At 43.1% G+C, this 14,597-nt stretch overlaps 1 protein-coding gene across 1 annotated transcript; it reads left to right on the top strand.

Moving 5' to 3' along the window:
• Positions 1 to 1,030: 1,030 nt before the first annotated feature.
• On the top strand, positions 1,031 to 13,089 carry CAVIN2 (caveolae associated protein 2). The gene is made up of 2 exons (XM_090045215.1): positions 1,031 to 1,652; positions 10,971 to 13,089. The coding sequence occupies exons 1-2, from the start codon at positions 1,206 to 1,208 to the stop codon at positions 11,748 to 11,750; spliced, it is 1,227 nt and encodes a 408-aa protein (XP_089901341.1). The 5' UTR covers positions 1,031 to 1,205; the 3' UTR covers positions 11,751 to 13,089.
• Positions 13,090 to 14,597: the final 1,508 nt, after the last annotated feature.

Raw genomic sequence — 14,597 nt, forward strand, 5'->3', positions numbered from 1 at the left:
TCCGCTTTTTATCTGCTGTACTGCCAAGAATCCTGTTCTGGAACGAGAAGCGCAGCCCACCTCTACTGTGCAAGTCTCCCTCCATTAGCCTTTGGGCTTAGTCTTGCCTTAATGACTTACTGTGCCTTAAGGTGTCAGTGAACAAAGGGTATCTGGGTTGTTGCCATATTGGTCTCAAGCAGGGGTGGGCAAAATGCAGCCTGGGAGCCGGATGTGGCCCGCCAGGCCATTCTAGCCGGCCCGCGGGGCCCCCCCAAAATTAAGAAAATTACTATTTATCTGCGCCTGGCTGCCTGTCATGTGGCCCTCGATGGCTTGCCAAACCTCAGTAAGCGGCCCTCTGCCTGAAATAATTGCCCGCCCCTGGTCTAGAGCCACAAAGGAATCAGGCCCTGTGCTGGAAGTGGTATCCTTTATTAGACCAACTAGATTTTTGCAACAACAAAAAGTCTTTAAAGAAATGTTAAAGCAATTAAAGACTTTGTTTTGCAAAAATCTATTTGGCCTACTAAAAGATACCACCTCTAGCACAAGCCAGTGAATGAAGACATTCACCGACCCAAAGCTGTAACAGGCCAAACATCATACAAGCGGCGCTGTTAGGCCTCGCTGTGAGCGCTGCCAGCCCACCTGTGGATTATGGGGGCTGCATTTCAGGTTCTTCCTGCCTGCTCTCTCCTTCCCTGGTGCCTTGGGAATGGCTTTTATTGACCCCTACATGAAAATGTGGATCCTAGCCGGTGCTGAAAGCATTTCTCCCCTCCTCTTGGGCTCCTTCAGCTGGAAGCCAGGGCTCAGCCTGCAGGCCGGCCAGGCAGAGACCTGAGGCGGCAGGGGAAGGGGAAGGGGAAGGGGAAGGGGGCGGCGGGAAGGAGGCAAACAGAGGCTCTTGTGTTGCATCCGTGGCACAGCAGCCGAGGAGAAGTTTACGAGGCGCAGCCAATGGCTGGCGCTGGAGAGGAGCCCGACCAGCCTGCTCTCCCCGCCTGGGATGAAGTCAGGAGTGAAATATGAGCTTTCCCCCCCGAAGTGCGCAGCTGAGGGAAGGCGCGCAGGCCGCCCGAACAAAAGCCGGAACCCCCGGGCGCCGCCTCCGCAGCTCGGGCAGGGCCGTTGCCGGGCCGGGCCGCGCCTCCCGCCCAGGGGTGGGCAGCCGCGAGGCTTTAAGAGCCGGCGGGGCGGCGGCGCGGCGCGGCGGGGCAGCCATGGGGGAGGATGGCGCGCAGGCGGAGCGGAGCAGCGCCCCGGCTCTGCCGGACCCCGGCGCCAGCCCGGAGCCGCCCGGCAGCCCGGGCGCGGGCGAGGCGATCCGGGACAGCTCGCAGGTGAACGCCATCACAGTGCTGACGCTGCTGGACAAGCTGGTGCACATGCTGGACTCGGTGCAGGAGAAGCAGCAGGCGATGGAGCAGCGGCAGATCGAGCTGGAGGGCTCGGTCAAGGGCATCCAGGGCGACCTGAGCAAGCTGTGCAAGCACCACACGTCCACCAGCAACGCCGTGAGCAAGCTGCTGGAGAAGTCGCGCAAGGTCAGCGCCCACACGCGCGAGGTGCGCGAGCGCATGGACCGCCAGTGCGCCCAGGTCAAGCGGCTGGAGAGCAACCACGCGCAGCTGCTGCGCCGCAACCACTTCAAGGTGCTCATCTTCCAGGTCAGAGCCGGCCCCGCACTGCGGGGGGAGGTGGGGGGGAGCCGTCTGCACCCAGGGGTGTCACCCTCCTGCTGCCTCGCCGGATCTGCCCGCCACCTGCCTCCCACCGAGGGCTGGCGCAGGAAGGACAGACAGAGGCTGGCGGGTAAAACCTCCACTCTTTGTATCTGCCCCCCCGGCCAGGAGTCCTCTTCTGGGTCATCCAGCGCAGCCCGCCTCTACCTGTGATCACCCTCCAAAAGTCTTCGTGTGGGTGAATGAAGGCCTTCACTGGCTAATTCACCCAGGGTGCGTCTACACATTCGTTAATGTGCTTTACATACTGCACATTTAGTTTAGTACTTCCTTAATCAAGTACCAGCTGAATGTGCACTACCCAAAGTAGCAACTGGTGCATGGTTATTTAGCAATGCTTGCAGCACATTAGTCTAATAACACTGCACAGTGGGCTGTTAGCATGGTTTCTGCCATGACATGCTAGAGCACAGTGTTATTAGGCTAATGTGCAGTAAGTGTCTCATGTAGACGTGCCCAGTTTACAGCCAGCCCCTGCCTTTCCCCATGGTCCTGGTTGATGGGAGAACTCAGCCCCTTTGAGGCTCCATCTCTTTATGGGAGGGAGGGCCTCTCATAACTCCTCCAGGCCTCTAGCTACAGCCCCAGGGGAGTGGGAAGGTGGCTGAAGATGTCACCTCCTCCAGTGCTCAGCCTTTGCACTGTCAAGCACCATCTCCACTGCCACTTCTTCCTGAGCCACCACTGGTTCCTTCCCACTCAGGCCTGTGGAAGATCCTCCAGTCAAGAGCTTCTTAAAAGGGGTGGCCCACTGGTGCCAGGGAAGGAGTTAAGGGTGTGGCCTGCCTCTGCTGTTCAGGGAGGGGATTCACCTCGACTCATCTCTGAGAAATGCAAGCAGCAGAGCTGCACAAATCTGGGCAACTGCATACCAAGCACAGGCTTTCCAGAAGCGGGCTGGTGACTGTCAGCCATCTGAATGAGTGCACTTCCCTCTGGCCGTACTTTTGTCAGCTCAGAGCTGCCAGTATACTCAGCTAGAAAGCAATTAAACTTACTGTCTCCATGCTTTGTATGTAATTCCTTTTGGAGTTTCAGACAGGGTTTTTCAGGTCAGTGCTGCTGTGATTACTTAACAGAAGACACTATGCCTGTGGGGTCTCTGGGGAATCCTTTTTTCCAGTTAAATATTACCCCTGTGATTCATACGCACATCTGATCTGTGTGCAGTGTATGCTTTTTTTTTTGGTATGGACACATGTACCCACTTTTCCTGATCTGTGCTGGCAATGCACTCCCCCTAATGCAGCACATATGCTTCCTCCCTTATCTATACACATATCACAAATATTTATCTCTATTACAAATATGGGGGGGAGGGTTCTTAAAAGGAGCACTATCCCAGCATGTTCTGTCAAGCATACAGATACACTTTGCACAGGATTGCTGCTCATGACATAAAGACAAAACACATTCTTTATCATTGTACAGTAGTACTATATTACTTGTATCCATAGCTTTACCACTTCAGAATTACTAAGACCCACTGAATACATTCATGCCTAGCACATGTGTCACATTAAACAGAGGCAACAGTTCTTGTACAAAGCATGCACAGAAACTGCATTTCACCAGCCAATTCATATTCCCTTCTCCACAGGATGTGGAAGGGGAAGGAATCCACTGCTGCTGTTATGCTTTCATCCCAGGGAAGCATGTGGAAACTTTGAGTAAAGATTGTGGAGAGAAATCTTTAACTCTTTCAGGGCTTAGCCAAGGAAAAAAGGCACACTGGTTTTTTACATCAAAATCAATATTTGGTGTATTAGGTTACTTGTTGCCATGAATAAAAATTGCAACTTTTAATTTGTATGTCTGCTCCAGTCCATTCAGAGATCTCATAAGCCAGTTATTATAAAACTTAGCTTTCTGGGTGGAAGGCTTTCAGTGGTATGAACAGTTTGCATATTTTCTCCTTTTTAAGCAATGATCTGGATTGTTTTCAACATGAACTTTAACCGAATACAGGGTGTGCCTTTTACTTCAAAAAAAAAATTAGATTCTGCTTCAGGAAAAAGCTACCTGGATTTCAGCTAGTTAAAAAGTACAATTTTAAACATTTCATGTAAACACTATTTTAGATTATCTGTCATGTTTTTTGATCAAGTAGTACTAGGTTTAAAGAATTGGAGGACCTGATTAAATCCAGTGCCTTGGGAAAGGAAAGACCCCACCTTGTTGCTTATTGTTCTTCTGAAGCTGTAGTTTACTATTGCCAAGCCAAAGGAAGAAGAGGTCATGATGCATTCAGACCTTGTGTACCCCAGGGGCTTTCCTACTGCAAAGCAAACTGAAAAGTTTTCTGCTCACTAGACACATTAAAATAGATACAGTACCTGGATTGACAAAAAAATTTAAGAAAATATTTTGTTATAATTAAAAACACTACTAACTGATAGGGATTCCAGTTCTGTACTTCAGTACTGGCTAGTATCACTGAATTTTGATCTAGAGTTCAAACACCTTGAATTCAGAGTTGATCCCATCTCCAACTTTGGTTTTGATTTGATCCAAAGTTATCTTTATATTATTTCAGTTGCATCCAGAGACCTCTGTCGGAATCGGGAGTTAATTATGCTGTGGCATAGTTTAAACACGATTGATCCCTTCTCCAGAGAACTTGCATTCTAGGATTGTGACAAGACACAACAGGTGGAAGAAATAGACAAAAGGATGGGGGATGGGTGAGATAACAATAAACCAAACATATTTGGTATAAAATTTGATTATTCCAGTTCACCCACTGCCTATTCATTATCTACTGAGAGTGCTTTGCAGGAGTGAGGACAGAGGATTATCTTGAGGAGGGAGTTGAAGGAGAACAGGGCAGTGGCTTGATAGGACTTACGTTTCAATACTCTTAAAGGTCTAAGGCTGTTTGAATCTGGGAGTTTGGCGTAAGCCTTTCTGAAATATCTGGTTCCAAAATGCAATACAGATCACAAAAATGAAGCAAATAAATGTACGCTTATTCCAGTGAGTGTTGGCAAATTAAAAATCAACGTTTTCAATTCAGTGTATCACTCAGAAGTACCTTTGCACAGAAGGATGTCTGTTTCCAATCTCCCTTCCATGGGTATAATTAATGTTGTTATCCCCTGGATTCCAACCTGATAGAAAACCAATATTCTGTAAATAGAAAGAGAATCGGGCCCAATGTATTCATTTAACGAAGAAAAATCATGTTTAACTTCAGTAGTAATATTGTTAAGAGGCTGTAATACTTCCCATCAGTAACACAAGCCAGCTGTTATAGCAACTTGGGTGCCTCTTGGACAGAAAGCTGAGGCAAAGTCCTCTGGCCTATCACATTTGAGTGGCTGGTGTGAAATAGCTGTTTGGAGGGGTTGGAATTTTCTGCAGCAGAAGCAACACCAGGGCTTGGGCTGTCAGTGATAATTGGAGAGCCTGGGATTTTCCAGTGTGGAGACTGTGCTGCTCCCTTTGCCAGCTCTGCTCCACTCCAGGGAACAGACTGACCACACCCAACAGAACATTTACACTCTTTGCCATGATGCTTTTATTTTCCCCATGTCATTCCTGCAGTAAGCTTGCTCAACACTGTTACCTGCCTGCAGATCTCCCCAGAAAGCTCTTTGTGTGGTCTCTTTCAGAGAAGTGTGATGGAGCAAAGAGGTGTTAGAGAGAACCAGAAGAAGGCAATCGCTAGTACACATGCCAGTGTGGCATGCAAAGGCATTTTGCATAGCATGCACACCTTGGGGCAGACAGTGGGGGAACTATGAAGGCCCAATCCTTGTTATGGCAGTGCAGCCCCAGCCCCTTCCCCATTATCTACCCCAAGGCATGTGTGTACCTGCTGCCAGTAACAAGCCAAGCTGGGGCTCTGTGGATCCCAGTGCATCCACTTGTAGCCTCTCCGCTGCCTGCTGCAAGCAGCCCATGCTCCATGGCAGGCCTGCCCAGGGTCTGGCCAGCTGTGGCAGGCAGCTGGGACACTACAAGTAGCTGCACCAGGGTCCACAGACCCCAGCCTGGCTCTTTGCTGGTGGCAAGTGTACATGTGCCTTGGGACAGAAAGTGGGGAAGGGGCTGGGGCTGCACTGCCACAAGGATCAGCGACACACTGCTGTCCACCCCCTGGCACACAAAGATCTGAGAAGTCGAGGTTGTGAGTGTTTTTGGCACACTACCCAAAAACGTTGCTGACCCCAGCTCTAGGCTATCCTATTTACAAAAGAATTGTAATAGGAAAAACAACAAAAGGGTGGGTCCATTTATGTACAGCTATAGATCAAGAGCTTTCAAAAGGTCTGGGAAAGAAGGAATTAATTGGCTACTCAGACAGTGGTTAATGTCAAGTGTGTGAAAACAGTAATTCAGGTGCATGCCAATTTTGTTTAGTTTGTGTTTTGAGAATTTGTTATTCATCATTTTAAAAAATTACTTAAATTTCATGCTATAGGTTTGTCATTAAGGACTTGGCTTCTGGACTTTAGGGAGAAAACAAAGTAAAAAACGAAAGCAGAGATTTGTGACTTGATTCTAAATTTTTCATGCAACCTAAATGTCTTCTTATTTAATAAGAACATTGGGTGCATATGAAACACATGACTGAGCTTGTGGTTTGCATTTCACAAAGATGTGCTGCAACTTGTTAGAATCAGATTTCCATCAACATACACAGATTGAAGGCCTTTTGGAAAAATGTTAGCAATTTACATATTGTATATTCAAATAGCTTTCTCCTCTTGGATATTCTGGATTGTTCCCAGTTTGCATATATTTCTTTAATTGGTGCCATTTTTTTTAAAAAGTTGTTATATCCACACATTTGAGGCAGCAAAAATTGTAACGCATGCCATAAGTGGTATGGCACTTTAACAAAGTACTGAAATAACTGTTCTCAACTCCTTATTAAGCTTTGGCATTGTTCCTTTCTCTGCTGCTGTAACCACATGACCAGCATGATCTTTTATCTGCAGGGGTAAAATTCCAAATCGAGAGGAATACTACTTAATTTTTTCTGTGTAAGGTCTTGTTCATTCGTATTAAAATTACAGCTTGGGATGGCCAGTAAATTACTATTCAAGCCTCCCCTCACCCTCGACACTGCATTTAGTAAACATTTGATCCTGAAATGAAGAGACCAAGGGGAAACTATAGGATATTATCTAGTTAGTTATATTTTGTTGCTTGGATCAGTATAATCATGTTTTGGAAGGTGCCTCCATGCACCAAAAAAATCAAAGAACTAAGGGAAAGTAAACAAAGCATGGATTATGGCCTGAAGCTATGCCATTACTACATTTGTTGCTAAGCCTTCCACTGGTATACTGCTATGCTGATGGATGACATAACATGCCCTGCATATATCTATAAATTCAGAGAAGCAAAGTAGTCTTAGGAAGGTAAAATTAATTGCAGCTGTTCTGATCTGTTTAATCGTCTCTCAGCAGAACCCAGAACTTCATTCAGCAAAATAGATATTTGGAATATTAGATTTAATCATCTAGTCACCATCTGCACATATATTGGGGCTACTACAGGGTGTGTCCCAAGGCAAAAGACCCAGTTTTGCAAATTTCAGTGGGAAGGCCCACATCTGAAAGACTTTCAGGATTGTGCCCAAATTTCTGGCAAAAAAAAAAAATCACAAAGGGAATCACTATTGTGTTTAGCAACAATAAGGGATTGTTGTCAGGCAGGGATTGAGCATTCACTTGCATTTATCTCCTCATACTTGGCCTGTCTCTTCATACCTCAGGGCAGCGTTCAAAGGATCTTGCAGCACCCCTGAGTAACTTGGCATCCAGCCTGAGAATCACTGGTCTGGAGTGAAAAGTTACTGGGGGGGAGAAGGGGGAGGGGAAATCACCTCTTAACTTGATTTTAGCAGTGCATTTATATAGGATATATCAGCAAATGCTTCAGTTATCTGTTTGGTTATCTATTTGATTGCATAAATAATAACAACATTTTGAATTTATAGGACCTTCCATCCAAGGTCCCCAAAGTTCTTTATAACCACACATTTTCACACCATTCACTGAGACAGCATCATCATCTCTGTTTTCCAGAAAAGAAACAGGCACTAAGGTCAGCATGCACAAGACCCCCACAGGAAGTTTGGACAGAAAAGGGAATACAGTCCAGATTTCCTAATTCCCAGTGTAGTCATTTAGGTACAAGGTCATCCATCTCAAACTCAAATTGAATAGCCAGCTGATTATGGAAATTTAGAGAAGTTATGAATTTTTGTATGGGGGTGGGGAGGGCAGACGATCAGTCCCCTCAGCCTTTTTTCCCCTTTTCTTTTTTCTTTTCTCTGAAATCTGCTATACTTTTATTCAACATGAACATTTTAGCAGTGTCATTAGATTGATGCCACTATCTACAGCATTATCTTGCATCTGAATTAGATTGATTACACAATCAATTTCATGTGAAACTAGTTTGCTGTTAAATATTTTTAAAGGGCCTGCTCTATTCTTGTTTAGACAAAGTTGCCATTTAAAAGTCAAAAGAAAATGTGTTTGAATAAAGAAGTCATGGTTTGGTTTTTGTACTTTGTCATTCAGGTTTGAAAATAAATCTTAAAAAATCTTAACAAATGTAGTTTACAAAGGGTTGTCTGAAGCTGTGGAATCTGTTTGCTCTTTTCTGTTCAGTCTCATATACCTGAATGCTGGAATATTCAGAATTATAAGTAACCCTTAAGTGCCTTGTTTTTGAAAGAATATGCAAGACTAGGGCTTCATGTGATTTATACTTTGTTCTCCAGATAGTTGCAATGGGGTCCAATCCCAGTTATATCTATGCACCCAGTCCAGATTTCTGTAACCAGATTACAGAAAATTATAAACATTTGCATTTCATTACAAATTGTTTTGGCTTTTTACAGCTGGAGCAGTAAATAGTTGCTCACCAGTCACTGCAAATTAAGTTAAAATCATAAGACTACATACCAGTGTTTTTTTAGCCTTCAGCACAAAAAAAAAATGTCTTTATATGTATATGTATGGCAAAAAGAATGCGTGTTTTATTACAATTCCACCACGGAAAATGTACAGAATATTTTGGGCATGTTGTTTTTACATGTTTGTTATTAAATGTTGGTTCAAGAAGGTATAAGAAACAACTGAATTATAAAATCATATCAAAATATTTGACAAAGGTGATTCCTTTTGCATTCTCGAAGTATATTCACCGCACACATTGAAAACACAATTGTCAAAAAATATTCTTTGAGTGTGTGTGTGCGTGTACACACATATACTGTATTCCCATGAGGGCCATATAGTGAGCTGGTAGCAAAATAACCTGACTTTTTATTATTATTTCAAAGAAACAAACATACAAAATGCAGTTTGGCATTTTCTGTGCATTCATGCAGTCATCCCAATGCAGCCTCACCAGCAATCATAACCCAAGAGACTATTCTCTCTAGGGGATCACACCATATGCTCAGTCCTGAGCTAATGAGCAAAAGCTTTGAAGTTCATACACTGTTTGGTTATTTTGTCCTACCCCCCACCTTCACTGGAGTCTCTTGCCCACTGGGAACAGATCTGAGACCATCACATATAGCATTTAGTGCTTTCTCTACCTAAAGATGTTATGAATTTTTTTTCTGCTGTATGTAACAATAAGGGTTTTCTCATAAGCCTTGTCTGGTTAAAAATGATAGCATAAGTACTATAAATGCAGAGTATCCATATAATTCAATGGTAACTAATTTGATAGAAAAAGTAACAGAGGTAGGGTATGAAATCTCTCTTTGGACTGCTTATGTAGTAAAGCCCTGTATTCAGTAGTAGTTGTAGGATGAGCTCCTTAATTTCTAGTTTTAGCTCTTTTCCTTACCTCTTCTTCATTTACAAGCTCTTCTGATTCCTTCTGGAATATTTCCACTCCCTGTTCTTTTTTGGGTGTAAAAAGTACAAATATTCCTCTTTTCACTGGGGTATGAAGACTACTTATTCCCTATGCCACATAGTGATTAATTTATTTGCTATAGCAGTCCATTCACAGCATCTGACAAAATAGGCTGTAACCTAGGAAAGTTCGTGCCTCTCTGAACAAGTTAGTCTAGCAGGGGCCAATCTTTTTGGTAGGCATGTCACAAATTAACCCCACAACCTCTCCAAGTACTTTTGTGATCCCTTCCCCTTGCCCGATGTGCTGTTTGGCTTTCTGCTTCCTGCCTTGTGTTCCCCAACTAAGCCACTGTTCTGCTTTCTGCTTCCTGTCCTGTGCTCCCTGCCTGATCTGATGCTCTACTTTCTGCTTTCTGCTCAATCTGCCACAGTGCTGCCTCCCCAATGTGCCATGTGTTACGCTGCAGGTTGGCCACCTGAAGTTAGCTTCTGAGGTGTTACCCTGCCCTGCTTTCTGCCCAACTTCAGACTGACATGACTCTATCTTTATACAGTGGTGGTTAGCTGTGTTAGTCTGAAGTCAGGCAGGCTTCATCAGATAGTAACTGTTCATAGCATCTCATCTGACAAAAGAGATTGTTGCCTCCAAAAGCTCATGCCTCTGAACCAGTTGTCTCATAGAGCACATCCAAACATGCATGGACTTTGGTCCTCAGGGACAAATAGCACTTGTACCACCACTACTTGTCCCCAAGGAATGCCTGCACCATATGCATTTTGGTGCACAGCAAGTTGCCCCAAGAGGGGTAGGGGAGGCTGGAGCCAGCACTGTGTTAGGCCCAGCAGCCTTACCTGGAGTCCTGGGGGCCTCCTGGGACTGCAGCTGCACAAATTCTGCTGTGCACAGCCTGGCTAGCAGTGGAGCGCAACTCCAGACAGCCCAGCCCCGTTTTTCAGCAGCGTGCATCAAGTGTGTGAGTTGCTCTGTTTTCCCCCACACACACACACACCTTTTTTTTTAATCCTTGGATATCCAGGAGTCAAAAAAAATAAAATGTGGAAAAAAACCCCAGCGCAATGCATCCTCAGGCAGTGCGCCCTGCAGCATGGAGAACACCGGACTGTGCAGTATGTGGCACTGCAAACATGTTTGCAGCGCCACATACCGCACAATCACACTCTGCTCTGCCTTCTGCCAAGTTGCACATTCAAATGCTTCAGAGAGTTTTGAGTGGTTTGTTACTGGTTAAATATACCAAAACAAAAAAAAAATGCTTTTTCCTTCATTTCCAGGGAGGAAAGGAGAGCGGGAGGGAGCAAATATAATTTTTCAGCTCTGTGTTTTGTTTATCAAAGTTGTGAGCAATGCACTATGCAACTTAAAAGTTGTCAATTCTTTCAGGAGGAAAATGAGATTCCTGCCAGCGTTTTTGCAAAAGAACCTGTTCCCAGCATCACAGAAGGAAAGGAAGAACCTGTAGATGAGAACAAGACACTGGAAGAAACCTTGCATACAGTGGAGCTTTCATCAGATGATGAAATGCCTCATGATGAAAATGGTCTGGACGACAGTGCAGATGAAAAGGGAGAATCCAGAGCTGAGAAAATAAAAAGATCAAGCCTCAAGAAAGTGGACAGTCTCAAGAAAGCATTTTCCCGACAAAACATTGAGAAAAAGATGAACAAGATCGTCTCTGCTGAGAGAAGAGAGAAGATTAAGAAATCACTTACTCCACATCACCAGAAATCCACTTCAAAGAGTTCCTCTTTCAAGGTGTCCCCCCTCACATTCAATGTGAAGAAAGTCCGTGAAGGAGAGACCCCTGCTGAAAATGAGGAGAAACCAACAGAAAGTACAAGCAGTGATCAAGCTGTGAATGATGAGACGACCTCATTCACTGAGGCATACTCAGAGGTGACACCTACCACTTCTATAACGGAGGAGGACAAAGCAGTAATCGATTCCTTTGAGACGGAACCCAGCGAGGAAGGAAGGAGCAAAAGGATAAGCAACACCATTGAGCTCTCAATTGTTGAAGATGACGAAGAGTATGGAACAGCACCAGAATTTTCTAGCCAGAGACAGTATGATGAGAGAAACAAACCAACCAGTGGAGAAACAGAACAGTCTGATGAAGAATCAACCCAAGCTGCTGTTCTCCAGATAGATCAAACAGCATAAAAAAATCTGTGCTTTCTTTCATGTTCCAAAATACAGTGGTTTTAGTTAAGTGAATAACCAGTGTATATGTCTCCTACACGTATTCCATATGTGGTGATACTGATTGTTTTGTATGTTGTTTCATATGCAGTGCTAATTACTTGCACAGTGTTGGAATGCAGAGTGAACAAGAAGTCAGCTATACAGGCAACCTGCAAGGTGCTCAGTTCCAATTGCATCTACTAGACCAAGCAGGTGGGGTTACTAGTTAAGAATTCCTGCAGCCAGCTGCAATTGGAGACTGTCATGAAGACAACCTGACCAAAAGAGGCAGGCTGGTTAGTTGGCTTTAAGTTAAATCAGGGAAGCACATGAACAGTAGTCAAGAAATAATTGGATTACTTCTCCTTACTGCAGAATTCTATAACTCTGCAAGTAGTTTTATATGTAGAAGTTATCAATGAGAGCACTTTTATTTAACTTGCTTTGCCATATCTTTTATATGTTAACTGATTAAATAACTGCTGTATATACATGTATATACTACTTTTGGCAGAGCTCCATTTTACCTTAAGACTAGAAGACCAGAACCTACACAAGGTAAAAGTGCCTAAAGTCAGTGGGAGCTTGGCAATTGATTTCAGTGGGGCCAGGATTTCACCCACAGTCATTTGTTATTCACTTAATAGAAACAACTGTGTTTATAAGGCAAAGGGAGAGACGATTTTGTGTCTACAACAGTTTCTGGAAATAGTTAGCTGACAAAGATGAATGTGTATGTAACTAGCTTCTATACTTACAGTCAGATCTGAGGTAAAGCTTGACATGTTGGAAAAAGGCACTAGAAGCAAGGGGTATAATAGAAATGTGACATTGATATGATGAAAAAGCTAAGGGGCAGAATGTAAAAGTAAAAATATATAATTCCAGCATAAAAATATACACACTAGAATAGCACAGTTTAATTACTACTTATTCCTTAGAGCAGTATATTTTTTCAAATTTTGCACCTGCACAACTTTGTATCCAAGAATATTTTTAAAACAGAATAATTTATCTATATAAAGATTTTCATATATGAAGCTATATCTATAGAAATGAGTTAAGTTACAAGGATGTAAGGATCATTTTTTAAAAGGTAAAAAATACTTTAAAATTTCTATCAAGAATATTTGAGCATTACAATATGTTTTGAACTACATGGCAAGGATGAGCTATAAATGCCAATTTATACAGGGCTTTGTAATGACGTGAGATTTGATCCTCCATGGATCTGACAACTTATTACTAAGTCTCCCACACGTTCTCAAATTATAGGTTACAAGTTTTCAAAATGGATTAAAAAATGAGAGCTTACAGAGCAGTGTGTTCACTTGCAGTGTTCATTCCCACTACTTACAAATGTTAAAAAAAGGGGGGAGAGCACAATACCTACCAAGAGCACAATACCTACCAAGAGTTGCCTTACATCCTTCTTCTTTTTCTTTTTTTTTTTTTTGTATACTAATAATCCTGCTGTTACATAACATTGCACTAAAACGTTGTTTGCTTAAAGTTGTATTTAGAATCACAAATTATTCAGAGTTTTCTAAGAAGCAACTATAGTGGCTGAAAGGTAAACCTTTGGGGGATGTTCCCTGCAACCAACAAACAACACTGGAAATTAGCCATTCATCAGAGCATATTTTAAGTAGGCGCGATTAGGGTTTAAGGTTTTTATTACATGGTATCATACAAGAGCAATTTCTTCAAGAACAATTATGACATAATACACACAGTTACATTCTTACTTTGTATTAACTACAATGTTGTTCAATACTTATAACTAACTAAGATGTGATGCCTTGAATAAAAAAAAAGAAAAATACTAATAAAATTATGTCAGTGTTTGGGCAAAGCAAATTTTAGAATCTGGCATTGTCTAAATTTAAGACTAAAGGTGCATTACTTGAATTTATATCCTAGTTATCCCTGTTACATTTCCTTCCTTATCAGCTGTTCATGTTTTGAAATCAAAGCACAGTTTCTCAAATTTAACTTTCCAGACATCACCATGTCAGCAATCCAAAGCACCCAAATATATTCAGACACTTTGGTGAATTAGATAGCTCCATTTGCATTTATTATGCTGCACCACACTTTTAATACTTTAAATGATTCTGCAAGCATAATTGTATTGAACTGTACAGTTTGTTTATTCACACAGATAAACTCATGTCTTTTAGAGTGCCACATAGTCCTTAGCAGACTTAATTTTACTGACAGGCCAAAGCATACATGTTTAACCTTTATAGAGTGGCTGTCAACTTCTTGCAGCCATGAAATACTAGCTGGGGAACACTAACATTGTGTTTACATTTCACTTCCAGATATGCCAGTTTTGTTTGTCCTTATAAAAGTTTAATCAAGCAATACCACTGGACACATTTTACAGATCCTAAATTGAATAACACGCTCACCATTCTAAAAGAGTGCTGCTAACCCTTCTTGCTTTGAGGGCCAGATGAGTTATGTTATGGCCAGTCCGAGAGACAGATGCAGTGCACAAGGTTAGTCTGCGGACCCAATCCAGCACACTGGGTCAGTCCACGGGCGCAATTTGGCATGCAAGGTAGCAGTAGCATTAATTGCTATGGCTCCAGGAGCTGCAGCAGTTACTACTGCCACTCCTCCCAGCACTACATTTCTGGACCCATGGAGAACCCCAAGAGCTGGATGATATGACTCTACAGAATGGTTTTGGACCATAGGCTATATCTCAGTCACCACTGTTCTGACAGTATTAAAATCCCATGCAATAAGATGATAGGAACTGCAGGTACTTCGCACCTTCAAAAATGAGTCCAGAGAAATAGTACAGATAATTAT

The sequence above is a fragment of the Crocodylus siamensis genome, chromosome 4 (assembly GCF_052110815.1).
Source record: "Crocodylus siamensis isolate JL-2025a chromosome 4, ASM5211081v1, whole genome shotgun sequence".
Classification (NCBI taxonomy): domain Eukaryota; kingdom Metazoa; phylum Chordata; order Crocodylia; family Crocodylidae; genus Crocodylus; species Crocodylus siamensis.

Coding starts and splice junctions, on each gene's coding strand:
- CAVIN2 (XM_090045215.1), top strand. CDS start 1,206: ATGGGGGAGGATGGCGCGCAGGCGGAGCGGAGCAGCGCCCCGGCTCTG. Junction 1,653..10,970: donor TCAAGGTGCTCATCTTCCAG/GTCAGAGCCGGC, acceptor CAATTCTTTCAG/GAGGAAAATGAGATTCCTGC.